The following is a 13,996-nucleotide window of genomic DNA, read 5'->3' as shown; positions in this document are numbered from 1 at the left end:
GTGACTATGTAAAGGAGAAAACAGAGGCAGGAGAAAGACCTTGTCTTGGAAAAACATGTGTTAAGTCTCAAAAGGTTTAGATTTGGGTGAATGTATGTGAGAGGAGGAGAAAGAAAATCCTGATGTTTACATTGAATAAACATAAAGAAAGACAAGGACATTTCAAAGATGGGAGCTGTCAAAAGATTTCAAATAAGGGATGATGGACCAATTTTCTGGTGTGGGACTGCTTTATGATATGAATGATCATAAATTAAAAAGATAACAAGTCTTTTCCCTGTTCAAGGGCAGGTGCCCTTAAAATGTCAGCGTATAAAAATGCATTCTCCACATTGCCAGATAGGATACTAAGGGTGGGCAGATAAATGCATGCATATTACAGAGCTGTAGTCATTTTGAGGACTGTATTCATTGAAGTTCTTAACTAAGTCACATGACACAGCTTCTATTTACAGATCTGCAAGTATAGTAAGATTTCTTTCTTGTTTTCCTCACCCAAGGACATGCTTATTGAGTTTTAAGAGAGGAGAAGAGGGGAAAAAAGAGAGGGCCAGAAACATCAATGTGAGAGAGAAACATTAATCGGTTGCCTTTCATAGGCACCCCAACAGGGGACCAAACTAAAACAGGAGCATATGCCCTGACTGGGAATCAAACCCAAGACTTTTCAGTTTATGGGACAACACCCAACCAACTGAGCCACTCCTGCCAGGGCTAAGCATGATTTCTAAGGATAGATTTTGTCTAATATAATTAACAAAGACCTCAGAACTTTACACAGTCATACTGATAACTTGTAATGCCTTCTAAGAGGTTTAAATCATTCAGTGTATTGCCTTTAATGTTGTATAAGTGAAACAAAACATTGAGGAAGCTGATGAATTGCTTGATAATCAAAATTAAAACTAATTAATTGTATACAAGAATCACGTCCTTTCCATTTGATATAATCTCCCCCTCAAGATAATTGTAAATATATATATATATATATATATGTATAAGTATATGAACGTACTAATACTGCATATATTTAGTTACATCTAAAAGAGCTGATGAACCTGTAACAAATGCAAATGACTGACCTGGTGTTACTACTCCATTTCCATTGACCACAGGCCTTTCTTCCTCTTCCTCCTCAGGAGGCTCTATACTTGCTTTCTCCATGTTGCTCACTGATTTATTCCTTTTCCGCTTTCCTTCAGCACTTGCAGTGGCTCCTGGAAGTATCTGGTCTGTTACATTTAATAATAATGGTGCTGGTTCTGCCGGAGGTTTTGGGGGTACCGTAGTAATTATCTGCAAATGATAAAAAAACATTATGGAGTTAAATTTTTTCCTACAATAACTTGTAAAAAATGACAAATTTGTATCCTATTTTATAAACGTATATGTTATACTATACACACACCTATATTTTTTAATCTTTTTAATTTTCATTTGTTGCTTCTCTTATATTGAGCTTCAGTGCTTAAACATAAAGATCTCCCTTCATTCTCACCTTTCTGCCAAACCAAAACGTAGTCCTATCTATTACTCTGACATGGAACAGGGCAATTTCAAAGTTATTTAAATGTTTTTGATAACAGACCTTGATTATAATCTTTTAAAAAATAATTAGGTCTGAATAAGAGTACAGACATCTTTTATTTTTTGTTTTCAGCAAATCTCACAATGTTCTGGAAAGTCCAGGCACATTGTGCTTTTCTCCAGCTTTCCACTTGGTTCCAGCTGTTGTCCTTGATGTGCATGGCATCCTGCTCAGAGCTTCTATCTCCACGCCAGGGTGGCGGTTCCTGTGTCTACAGACAACGGGCCTGCTGCACTCATCATTCTGCAGGACACCACATCTCTTTTCCTACAGCTCCAAGACCCGGGCCATGAAATCATTTGTTTCTCCCACTAATTTAAGAGACTTATTGAAGAAGGAGATTATTATTTCTCTCTGTAATGAGAGCCTGGCACATAGAAGGCATAGAATAAATGCTTATTAAGTTAACATTTTTATATACTGAAGAAGTTAGTACTTCATTTAAAATAGTCTATGATTTTGATTGGTAAAGAACATAGTGGGAGACTTTTGGCCAAGATGGAGGCATAGGTAAATACACTGTGCCTTCTTGCGCAACCAAAAGAAGGGTAATAACAAATTTAAAACAAAAAACAACCAGAACTGCCAGAAAATTGAACTGTATGGAAGTCCAACAACCAAGGAGTTAAAGAAGAAATATTCATCCAGAACGGTAGGAGGGGAGGAGCTGGGCAGCCAGGTGGAGAGGACTCGCAGCAAGGCGGCAGCTGGCAAACTGGGTGACGTGGTGGCAGGCAGAGCAGGCAGTCCCACATTTGCATGCAAATAAACCAGGAGGAACAACTGGGGAGTGAGACAGACTCCGCAACCCAGGGTTCCAGCTGTGGGGAATAAAAGCCTCAAAATCTCTGACTGAAAAAACCTGTGAGGGTTGCAGTGGCAGGAGAAACTCCCAGCCTCACAGGAGAGTTCATTGGAGAGACCCACAGGGTCCTAGAACGTACATGAACTCACCCACCTGGGAATCAGCACCAGAAGGGCCCAATTTGCTTGTGGCTAGCAAGGGAAGTGACTGAAAGTCTGCTGAGCAAGTGGCATTGTTCCCTCTCAGACCCATCCCTCATATATAGAGACACAACACAACGATGTGGGTTGCCCCATCCTGGTGAACACCCAAGGTTCTGCCCCTTATTACTTAACAGGTTCACCAAGACAAAAAAAAAAATGGCCCAAATGAAAAAACAGATTGAAGCTCCCAAAAAAATACAACTAAGTCAAGAAGAGATAGCCAACCTATCAGATGCACAGTTCAAAACACTGGTAATCAGGATGCTCACAGAATTGACTGAGCATGGTCACAAAATAGAGGAATAAGTGAAGGCTATGAAAAGTGAAATAAAGGAAAATGCACAGGGAACCAACAGTGACGGGAAAGAAACTGGACTCAAATCAACAGTTTGGACCAGAAGGAAGAAATAAATAGTCAACCAGAACAGAATGAAGAACAAGAATTCAAAACAAATGAGGAGAGGCTTAGGTACCTTTGGGAGAACTTTAACTGTTCCAACATCAGAATCATAGGGGTACCAGAAGGAGAAGAGGAAGAGCAAGAAATGAAATACTTATTCGAAGACATAATGAAGGAGAACTTCCCTAATCTGGCAAAGGAAAGACTTCGAGGAAGTCTAGGAGGCTTAGAGAGTCCCAAAGAAGTTGGACCCAAGGAAGCAAACACCAAGGCACATCATAATTACATTACCCAAGATTACAGATAAGGAGAGAATCTTAAAGCAGCAAGAGAAAAGGACACAGTTACGTACAAAGGACTTCCCATAAGACTCTCAGCTGATTTCTCAAAAGAAACCTTTCAGGCAAGAAGGGGCTGGAAAGAACTATTCAAAATTATGAATAGGCAAGGACCTATAGCCAAGATGACTCTATCCAGCAAAGCTACCATTTAGAATGGAAGGATAGATAAAGTGCTTCCCAGATAAGGTCAAGTTAAAGGAATTCATCATCACCAAGCCCTTATCATATGAAATGTTAAAGGGACTTGTCTAAGAAAAAGAAGATCAAAACTATGAATAGTAAAATGACAACAAACTCACAACTATCAACAACCAAACCCCAAAACAAAAACAAACTAAGCAAATAACTAGAAGAGGAACAGAATCACAGAGATGGAGATCACATGGAGGGTTATCAATAGGGGAGTGGGAGGAGGAGAGAGGGGGGAAAGGTACAGAGAATAAGTAGCATAAATGGTAGGTAGAAAATAGACAGGGGGAGGGTAAGAATAGTATAGGAAATTAGAAACCAAGAACTTATACGTATGACCCATGGACATGAACTATAGGGGGGGAATGTGGGAGGGAGGGGGTGGAAAGGATGGAGTGGAGTAAAGGGGGGAAATGGGACAACTGTAATAGCATAATCAATAAAATATATATTTAAAATAGTATACAGTGGCATTTTTTGTTTTTGAAGTCAATGTTACACTTTTATCAACTTTAAATTCATATTGGTGTTTTCAATTAACTGAATAATTTTTGCACTCATCTTCTTATTCATTAAAATATTTATTTAGTACAGACTATTCACTCCATTATGTTTGAGAGAAAATGAAATGATGAATAGAATACAATTCTGTCTTCCAGAAGATCAAACACTGGGTAGGGAGCAGAAGCACAATTGACATCAAGCAGATCAGCGTAAAAATAGGAGCTAGGATTAAGCACTGCAATCAAGAGGCATGGAGGAGGAAGCCAGAACCTCTGCACAGGCCACTGAGGGCACCTGGGAAAACTGTGCTGTGACAGAAACAGAACTCAGCTAGACGACATGAGTTCTAGACCTGGCTTTTCTACACAGCTACAATTCAAGTAAATGACTTAACCTAAATAAAGCAAAATTTCTTTATAAATTGGGACTAGCAAAACATTATACTCACCTGTGTTTGGCTTGCAAACAACCAAAACCTACTCTAATTAAGTTAAAGTAATAGGGACGTACTGAAAAGAGAAGAGATGGCTAGTTGGAGAAGAGGCTGAAAAACCTTGGGGAAAACGGGCAGAAACAAAACAGTCCAGGTGGGACACCCAAGTTGCCTCCAGCAGCCCTGGACATGGAAAGCCCAGCTGGTCTCACCGCCACAGGCACAGCCTCTGCAGGTAGGATCTCCAAGCTCTTCTCAAAGACTCTGATTCGCCTATTTTCAGGAAAACTCTCAGGCAGGGTCGTCTCATTGGCCAAGCCTTGGTCACCTGAGAGCCCTTGAGCTGTCAAGTTAGGGCAAGACAGTGGCTGGTTTCCTTTGATTAAGGAAGACAGAGGCAGAGCCCTGCCCTCATCCGTTTTATCTCAGGATTCTTCTAGGGCAGAAGGTCTGGGGAAGCTGCGCCAGCAGAAATGACCAACATCTGTTATCCTTGTCCGCCTCACTGGGTTGTTGTGAAAATGAATGTATGAGGAAGACTTCCTAAACTAAAGTTCCAGGGGTTTTAGCGGTAGTGTAAACCGCACGCTGGCGTGAAATTAGCTAATATTCTGAAGGCTAGCTGTGCCGCTAATGTTGTTGCTCATTTTCATAGATAGTCACAGTAAGAGTAATACAAGGGAAACATAGTATTACCATGTAAAGTGCTTCTGATGCATGTAGAACTTTTATACGGAAGTCTGCAAAGTGAATGAGATGCATTTTGCTAAAGGTAACTTTCTAATTTGATTTAGAGTATTTAAAATGAATCAGACTTTAAATGTAATGAACACATTCTGAGCGAACAAAAACTGCTAGTTGCTCCCTAGAAGTCTGTTAGGGTATTTCAGCATCCATAAGGGCTAGAGCCATTTATCGGTCACTGCTGTGCTTGCTATGCTTTCTACAGAATCTCATTACTTATTTCTTATTAATAAGCACATGTTAAACCAGTACCTAACCCCAAATATCCCAATGAATAATATAATTTTAAGTGTTTTTTTTCCAGTTTGTCTTTTATGGCTTAAATTACCCTGAAGTAGAAAGGGAACCTTTTACTAATAAGAAATAAATGCACAGCTCAGGCTAAACATAAATATTAAATCATAGACCTTGTTGAATTTATATTGCTAAATTCAATAGGTGATAATTACACCTATTGGCATGTCATGTGGTTATAAGTTACATATCAATATTCTATTTCTAAAATTAATACTTCAGATTAAATTTAGATATAAAACAGTATGAATCATTAATTATGATTATCTCTATTAGCAATAATAGTGATGATTTAAAGAGGCACAGAAATAACCCATATAGTTACTACACTTGAGAAATATAATTCATAGTGCTTTACCACAAACACAATGCACAGAACAAAAAAGCTACAAATACCTGCACCAACTTGAAGAATCAGCCAGGTAGTCAGGCAGTTAAGTCCTGTAATGGTTCCCTGATGTAACTCTATACAGATCCATGTACTAAGGTGGTGTGTCTTTTTTCACATGCAGAAATAAGTAAATAAACACCAAAACTATTTTTAAATATAATTTGGAAATATTATCCCATTAAGAATGAAGTGCCTCTATGCATAGTACCAGCATTTAGTGAATCTAAATCTTGAAATACCATAATAATATGGTGTAATGTTCAACAGCACAGATCATTATGAGATAAAACTCATTTTGAATCCTGTGCTCCCTAATCTGGCTGCCTCTTTATATCCTTACATTGATTGAGTTAGAGTGGGAATGTGGGGCTATAAGAAGACTAAAGTCACAAAAGCATCTCAACTGCTACTATTATTACCATCACCACCACCTCAATTTACTGAGCCGGACACTGTAATGGGCATATTAACTATGTAGTCTTGAATCCAACGAGGATTAGAATAACTCTTACTCCACAGTGCTGTTATAGAGATTAATGATAACAGAGGGGTAGGTGCTCAATATATGTTGGCCAGTTTGGGCATTTATTCATCATGACACATTATGAAGTCATTCTGCCTCTGCAGTTAAATAAAAATGGAAGCTTTACAAAATTAAACTGTATTTCCCAATATTATACAGCAAGCAAGTGGAAAACCTGTATCTATTTGACTTAAGAACCTCATCTCTTTTCAAAATACTAATACTGCCTCTCAAAAGGAAAGCGTGAGGAAACTTGCAACCTGCCCAGAGCCTCATGATGCCAAAGGACTTCTAACCCACAACCAATGAGCACACATGTATCAGTTTCAAGAGGGAAAGGTGATAATTACTACCAAATCATGAGGCAGGGACATTTCAGGGGATTTTTTCACCTCCTCACTTCCAAAAGTGTGTGTGTGTGTGTGTGTGTGTGTGTGTGTGTGTGTGTGTGTGTTTGAGCTATGGAGTACGGATATAGGATTTTCTACCCTACTTTTCACTGACTAAATTTCTACTCGAAAAGAATGATCTACTCATGAGAAGTTTCATGTAAAATTCACTAACTTTGTTGTTGAATATGATGGAAAAATAGAAATGATTTCTAAAATTGTTCATTTACTTATGATTAGAATGATCTATAAATCTACACAATCTCATTTTAAATCAATGCCTGTAATATAAAGAAGCAATTATTTGAAGTACTTGATTTGTTCTTCAGCATTTTAAGTATTTACAAGAATAGATTTTAAAAATATATATATATATAATTATTACAAAGTGAAACAGGGTAAATAAACCCATTTCTGACATTATAAATAGAGAAAAACTTTCTAGAAATTTGAATAAAAAGAATAGTCTATAAAACATCAGTAACTGATTTTGTAAAAATAAAAAATTTAGTAAACAGTCATTTACACTGGACATTGTTACATTGATGTCTTGCCAAAGCAGAGGGACTGGAATAGCTTTCATTGTTATAAACTGAACCTGCCTGGGAAAATCCTTGGACATTCTAAGCCATTATCCACTTTTATGTAGACTTGTTCCTAAATCATCCAAAAGAGATGAAAATAGGACAATAGCTTTCCACGTAACTTTTCATGAATTACACTTGCAGACTCTCATGGAATCACTCCTCTGCTTTCTCTATACTTGTTAGACCACATAAGTTTTTCCAAAAGCATTAGCCCAAGTTTTAAAATTAATGTTTTTGTCTTTCTTCTGACCCTTCTAGGTTTATTTTCCCCCCACATTGTTTTTAATGGTAAAGCCAAAGGGGACAAAGGAACAGGGAATTATTTCATTGAATTATTATAAATTGTTCCCCTTTTTTGTACCTCTACTCTTAACTAAAGGGTAATAGATACCAAAATAGTACTTTCTAAGATGCAACGTACTCTTTATGCCTAAAGTGATGTTATGAAAAGAAGAGGAAAAACACTAAAAACTCATTTATATCTGAGGATATATAAAAATTCCAGTAGTAAACTTATTTCCAACAATTTCTTTCCCTTTAAACATGGTTAGTTTTCTTGATGGACCCATGTGATTTATTATTCAGCTCATTTTGCTTTCTCAGTGGTAGACTCAGATGCTGACTGTTTTTTAGTCCTTTGGGGGGATAATAATAACATGTGTAAGTTTTACATCAAATAACCATAGATCTTTCCAAATAGTACATGAGTGGGGATGGGTTTTAGAAAGGTAATATTCTTGTCTTCAACATACCTCACAGATTAAGGACTCGACCCACATTTCTCCCAAGTATTCTCAGTGCTTTTATTCTTATTTTGGTGACCAGCAAGAAGCAATTTCAGTAGGAGAGAGATGATTGCAAACAGGGGTCTGGGCTTGCAGACAGCACAGCCCGTCGCTGGGCCCCAGAGAGCTTAAGAAAATGTCTTTGTGTTAGAAACAATGTGTGGCAAAATTGAAGAGGTTGAAAATCTCATCTTTTATTTATGTTTTTTTACACTTTTATAAATGGAACATATAGATTTATACTGGGCCTCCTTAATGGCCCCTGAAAATTAACTCTGACCTTAAACATAGAGAAGGGATTCAGAGTTCCAGATCCACTCATAAGTAATTGCTAGAAACTTGCAGGATCATAAATAAACAATAATTTTTTACACTTCAGAGATTTAGATTTTTATAATAGAGACAGGTATTCGTGAGAGGTTTTTAAATTCAAACATTAAAACACATTAAAGATATTACACAAAGGACAGTAATGAGTTAAAATGAGTACCGAAATCATCATAACTCTTGTCAGCCATGGCAAGAATAAGTCATATGGCTACAGAATTAGTAAGTTAGAAATTCTATAAATACAAAACAAAGTCGGTAAATGTAACCTAGAAATATTTTTACTTTTCTAACATTACACTCCCTACAGGAAAATAAGACTCAGAGTCTCACTTTAGAATGCTTTTGGTCAACTGATTGGCAGTTGTTCTATAAGCAGCTCTGATATTATACTTAAATTTGGTCTCCCCACAAAAGGTATCATTTCCTCATCCTGTCACAGGTAGTTGGTAGCTGGAAACCAAGGTTAAAAAACTCTCTTGACCTCAAAAAGATAATGTCTTTTTCTCTTGTGGTGAAAAGTGTTTATCTTATATATCCCAGGAATAGGAAAAACAACCAAAATGACCTTTTGTGACTGACACTTGTCCTGAACAGCAAATTTTGTGAAAGTTCCTCATTGAATGTGCATTTCATAGTGTGCACAATTATGTAAACAATGTGAAAGTTTCTGTTTTTTCACATCTGGAATTGATTTATTCTACAACAAACCTCACCTAAGACTGTTAAGTTCATTTTAAATTATATGAATGATGTTTCACAGTATGATCCCAATGACCTACATTCTAAAATTTCCTGTCTTCCATTGTCCATTAATAGTCTTCAAAAATTACGTAGACGTGTGATCTAACATTCTCTTAAGCTGTTGGTAAGTTCTCAGTAGGCTCCTTTGGGCATTCTCACTGAAGTTTTGTTTACTCATGTTAGCAAAAGTGGACAGGCACAGGACAGATCTTTGCTAAACGTAACTGTCCACACACTGGCTAGGACAGGTGGTTCACTTATTTAAAAAAAAAAATTAGATACTCTTCCTTTTAGTGAGTTTTCCCTTCAGGAATGATTCAGAAAAGTTCAGAATATTTCCCACCTGTGCCAAATAACATCCATAAAGAAATTATGCAACCAAATCCTGAACAGAACAGAAAAAAGTACATATGAGTTTCAATGTCAATATACACCTGCTTTCAAAGTAAGCATTTGACCATTGCAATAATAGTAACAAAAAAGTTTACAAGCTCAATTCATAAACATATTATATTTAAATAATATTAAATCCTATGTAAGTGCACTTTCTAGTAAAAATGTAATGTGAGCTACAAATAGAAGCCACATATATAATTTAAAATCTTTCTAGTTAGTCACACTGAAAAAGCAAAAAGGTGCCCTAGCTCAGTGGAGTTGGGCAAAAAGCAAAAAGGTGCTGGTGTGGCTTGGTACCCAGGCAGGGCACATGCCTCAGTTGCAGGCCAGGTTCCCAGGTTGGGGCGTGTGAGAGTCAACCAATCAATGTTTTTCTCACACACTGATGAATGTTTTTCTCCCTTTCTTTCTCCCTCCCTTTCTCTCTCCCTAAAAGTTAAGTAAAATATATAAAAATCAAAAAGGTATAAGTTATTGTAATAATATTTTACTTTACCCAATATACCCAAAATATTATTTCAATACACGATCAATGCAAAAAGTTATGAATGTAACATTTTCACTTTTTTCTTACTGAGTCTTTAAACCCCAGCATATAGTTTACACTTAAGCACATCTTGATTTGGTCCAGGCTCATTTCAAGTGCTAAATAGCCATACGTGACTAGGGGCTACTATACCGCACAGAACAGTCCTAGATAATACCTTTTATCAAATAACATTTTAGGTCACCATATTATCACCTGAGTGACACAATTTTTCTCATAGACAATAAAGTGCAAATCTCTGCTTAAATGACTGAGAAAACTGACTAAACAACAAAACATGATAAGAATTTAATGTGACATTGTGTTAACGACATTTCTCTTGTTTAATTGCTTTGCTCCACTGAGTACGTGTAAAGTATTATTAATCACCCAACAGATGTACATTTGTTATCAACTCTCAACCATCCTGCTTCCTGATCACTTTCTCTCATCTTTACTTGAAAAATCTACTTTTGACTTTATTATCAAGTTATAGGTTATAAGGTGAAAAAAAGAAGAAATGTTTCAATTAAATAATGTGAATATAAACTCGTGTGAGTAACCCGTTCTTATGTTCAGCAGAGAGGGGAATTGTTGGCTCATTGTATTAGTGTAAAAACAGAGAAAGTATTCATATTTTTGTCTTTCTTATTATCTCTTTGAGAACACACTCTGGTTTTCAGTATTCATAGTACTTAGTACCCAGTGCCTCGTACTTCTCTCATTAAGCTCCTACTTTCATACTTTATGCTAATAACAATTTCAATGTTCTTTTTCTTTTGCACAGTATATGTGTCCCATTGCTAACTTCCTTTGGGTGTTGCTAAGTGACTGGCTGACCATTCTCATAATCTAAACTAAGATGCCAATGACTAAAATTGTCTTAATGTGTCCCATATAATGTTTGCATGTTAACACAGTATTTACAAGTCAAATGCAAAAGGTTAATCATGAAATTTGGGCTGATTTTGGTCCACTTATTGGGGGACATATCTTTCAGAGGAACCTTTGGTGCTCTCAAATTACAGTGAAGATGTTTTCCTCTCAAATCACAATCGGTAGTCAGGGTACCTGGTGTGGTATATATGATGACCCATGGGGAACCCATGCAAAATGTTAATGCAAAAATTTTTGGAAAACAGAACTGAGACTAAAATATTTTGTTACAATCTCAGGTCATAAAAAAATTTACGTGTACTTTTACCAGTGGAAATCATTTGCAATTGTGTTATTAATGTAATTAATTAAGTTTTTAATTATCTAGTGAGTTAAGTGCTTGAAAGACAGTCCCTTCATGGCTCAGTAAATAAGAAAGTGGAGGACAATTTTCATCAGCTTTAAAATGGGCATTCATACAAAGCTCAGTGGATTCCTGCAATAGTCATCTTGATTAAATACACTTCTTCAAAAACTGATAAAGGAAACTGAAACTTTCAAAGCCAATATTATTTCCTCACACAATATTTATGGTTTATCATATAACTTTCTTCTCTCAATGGTGCAATTAACTACGATACTATAAAATTAGGAAACAAATTAGGAAAGCTTTAAGATTCTTTTGTCAATGTTTTCCAAGTACAGTACCCAGGGAAATTCTGATTAATCTTAATTTGATTGTTGGTTAATGACTAAAGAAATTTGTCAAGTATCTAATTTCTAATCCTCAGGTGTTAATAAAAGTCAGAAAAACAATATGAAAGAATCTTACTTCTACTTAGAAAATTTGTCTGCTAGATTTCTCCAAGTTTGTCTTACTGGAAAAGACTGCACATAGTCAGAGGATCTAGGTTCTAATGGAGGTTCTAGCACTAACTTCTTAAAAGACCTTGGATCAGACATTAGACTCCTCTGAACCTTAGTTTCCTCACTTGTTGAACTCACGGAATTAAGTCAGAGTTCCAAAAATTACACAATAAAATTTTTAAACAATGTAATGGCAACAGGTTATATTTCCTTGTCATTGTATTAGAAAGTCCTGAATGAATATTAGAGACTGATAAACTGTAGTCAACCATTTCAATCACTTGAGAGCCTGAACTCATTTGCTTTCTCATCACAAATGTGGAGAACTCATTTACTCTTTCTTTATATATATATCCTTCCCAGGAAAGTTGTGGTTACACAGTATTTCTATTTTTGTTATAAGCCTTTCATTTACATCCGTTCCTGTTGGTGACTTAGATAGTCCCTAAGTATATCCCTCAGATGATGTGAACTATGATTACTCTGTGGAAGACCATATATGAAGTACTTCAACTTTTTATTTTAGTACATGTGACACTTTAAAATTTTAGATCTGTTTTAAAGAGTCGACATTTTCATTGTGATCATCTTGGATCTGTGGGACACAAACTCAAACACTAACTGATAGAGTATGGTTAAAGTCAGTAGCAATTTAGATGTAAGTAGAACTAATTTATAATCCAGGAAGACAATTAACAACCCAAAAGGCTGAAGAAAATAAGTTTTTGGTACCTGATTGTAAACTGTTGTCTGTATAATGCTAGCAAGTGTTGAATAGTGCAGACTTTTTTTTCTCTGAATCAATACACTCACAACCTATTAAAATAAACCTCATGACAAAAAACCCCCAAAACCTGTCAGAACTACTGATATTTATATCTAAAACTCCAGAGACCAACTATAAAGATGTATGTTTTATTGAGGTACAATACCCCTACTTCCCAAATTTTTATGTTGTAATTTTGCCTTTCATACCATCCTTCTCATTCTGCAGTAAATTATGAAAGTACCAGAAAAAAGTTTATTGTAGAAAAATTATTATATTAATGAAGAAAGATAAAAAGTAGAGGGAGAAATGTGTAGGTCAAAACAGAATCAGAAAATAAATGGAAAGAAAGTAAGAAGAATTAAGGAGAAGGAGGAAGGGAAGGAGAAAGAGTTGAAAGGAAAGCTAGAAAGGAAGAAGATGAGGAGGAATAAAATGAGGATGAGGAGGAGGACTGTGATGTACTCTTCCATGAGGCTGTAAAGTTCCAATGTGATTCCTAAAGTGGCATTCTGGCCAAAGCCATGCATATGTGGCCATTTATCACTGCCTAATAGCTGAGAAAGTACTAAGATACACTGTGGAATATGGCAGGCACTTGCCACATCTGGCCATTGAGGACTTAAATATGGCTGGTTTGAACTGAGATATAAAATCCACACTAGATTTCTGAGACTGAGTACAAAAAAAGGTAAAGATCCCAATAATCATTTTTATGTTAATCACATGTCAAAAATATAATGTTTACATTGTATAATGTTATAATTCCTGGACTAATTTTTCTGAAAAAAATTCTTAATAATTTGTCAATTACAGGTAGCAAGTTATAACATGCACAACTAATAAGAGTGGGTGAAGGTGAGGGTTAAGAGTCAATTCACAAAGTCCAGGACAGTAACAGACACTTGATGGACAAGAGGTTACGTTAGGAAGAGGGTACAAGGGTCACCAGGGGCGTTGAGACTTTCATCAGTTGAGCAAACCAATGACAGCTGAGTGGTGGACAAGGTGAGAGTTTATTATACATCAGTTATTCTTTCATTCATTCCATAAATATTTATTGAGAGCCTACTATGTACCAGACATGGATAATCTAAAGGCACAATAGTGAACAAAACAAGTAATTATCTTTTTAAAAAAGAATTTGTTTATTTATTTTAGAGAGAAGGGAAGGGAGGGAGAAAGAGAGGGAAAGAAACATCAGTGTGTGGTTGCCTCTCAAGCACCCCCTACTGGGGACCTGGCCAGCAACCCAGGCATGTGCCCTAAATGGGAATCAAACCGGGGACCCTTTGGTTCACAAGCTGGCACTCAGTCC

The 13,996-nt window shown here is 36.4% G+C and overlaps 1 protein-coding gene across 1 annotated transcript in view; it reads right to left on the bottom strand.

Annotated features, from left to right (window-relative positions):
- The window catches only part of MAGI2 (membrane associated guanylate kinase, WW and PDZ domain containing 2), a 1,366,741-nt gene that overhangs the window by 476,756 nt on the left and 875,989 nt on the right, over positions 1-13,996 (bottom strand). The window contains 2 exon segments of the mRNA XM_053926810.1: positions 1,083-1,278; positions 1,280-1,296. Of these exon segments, the coding sequence (XP_053782785.1) occupies positions 1,083-1,278; positions 1,280-1,296 (213 nt within the window).

This window comes from Desmodus rotundus, chromosome 6 (genome assembly GCF_022682495.2).
Source record: "Desmodus rotundus isolate HL8 chromosome 6, HLdesRot8A.1, whole genome shotgun sequence".
Taxonomy (NCBI): Eukaryota; Metazoa; Chordata; class Mammalia; order Chiroptera; family Phyllostomidae; genus Desmodus; species Desmodus rotundus.
The sequence above is the reverse complement of the archived record's forward strand: the minus strand, read 5'-3'. Positions and strand labels throughout refer to the sequence as shown.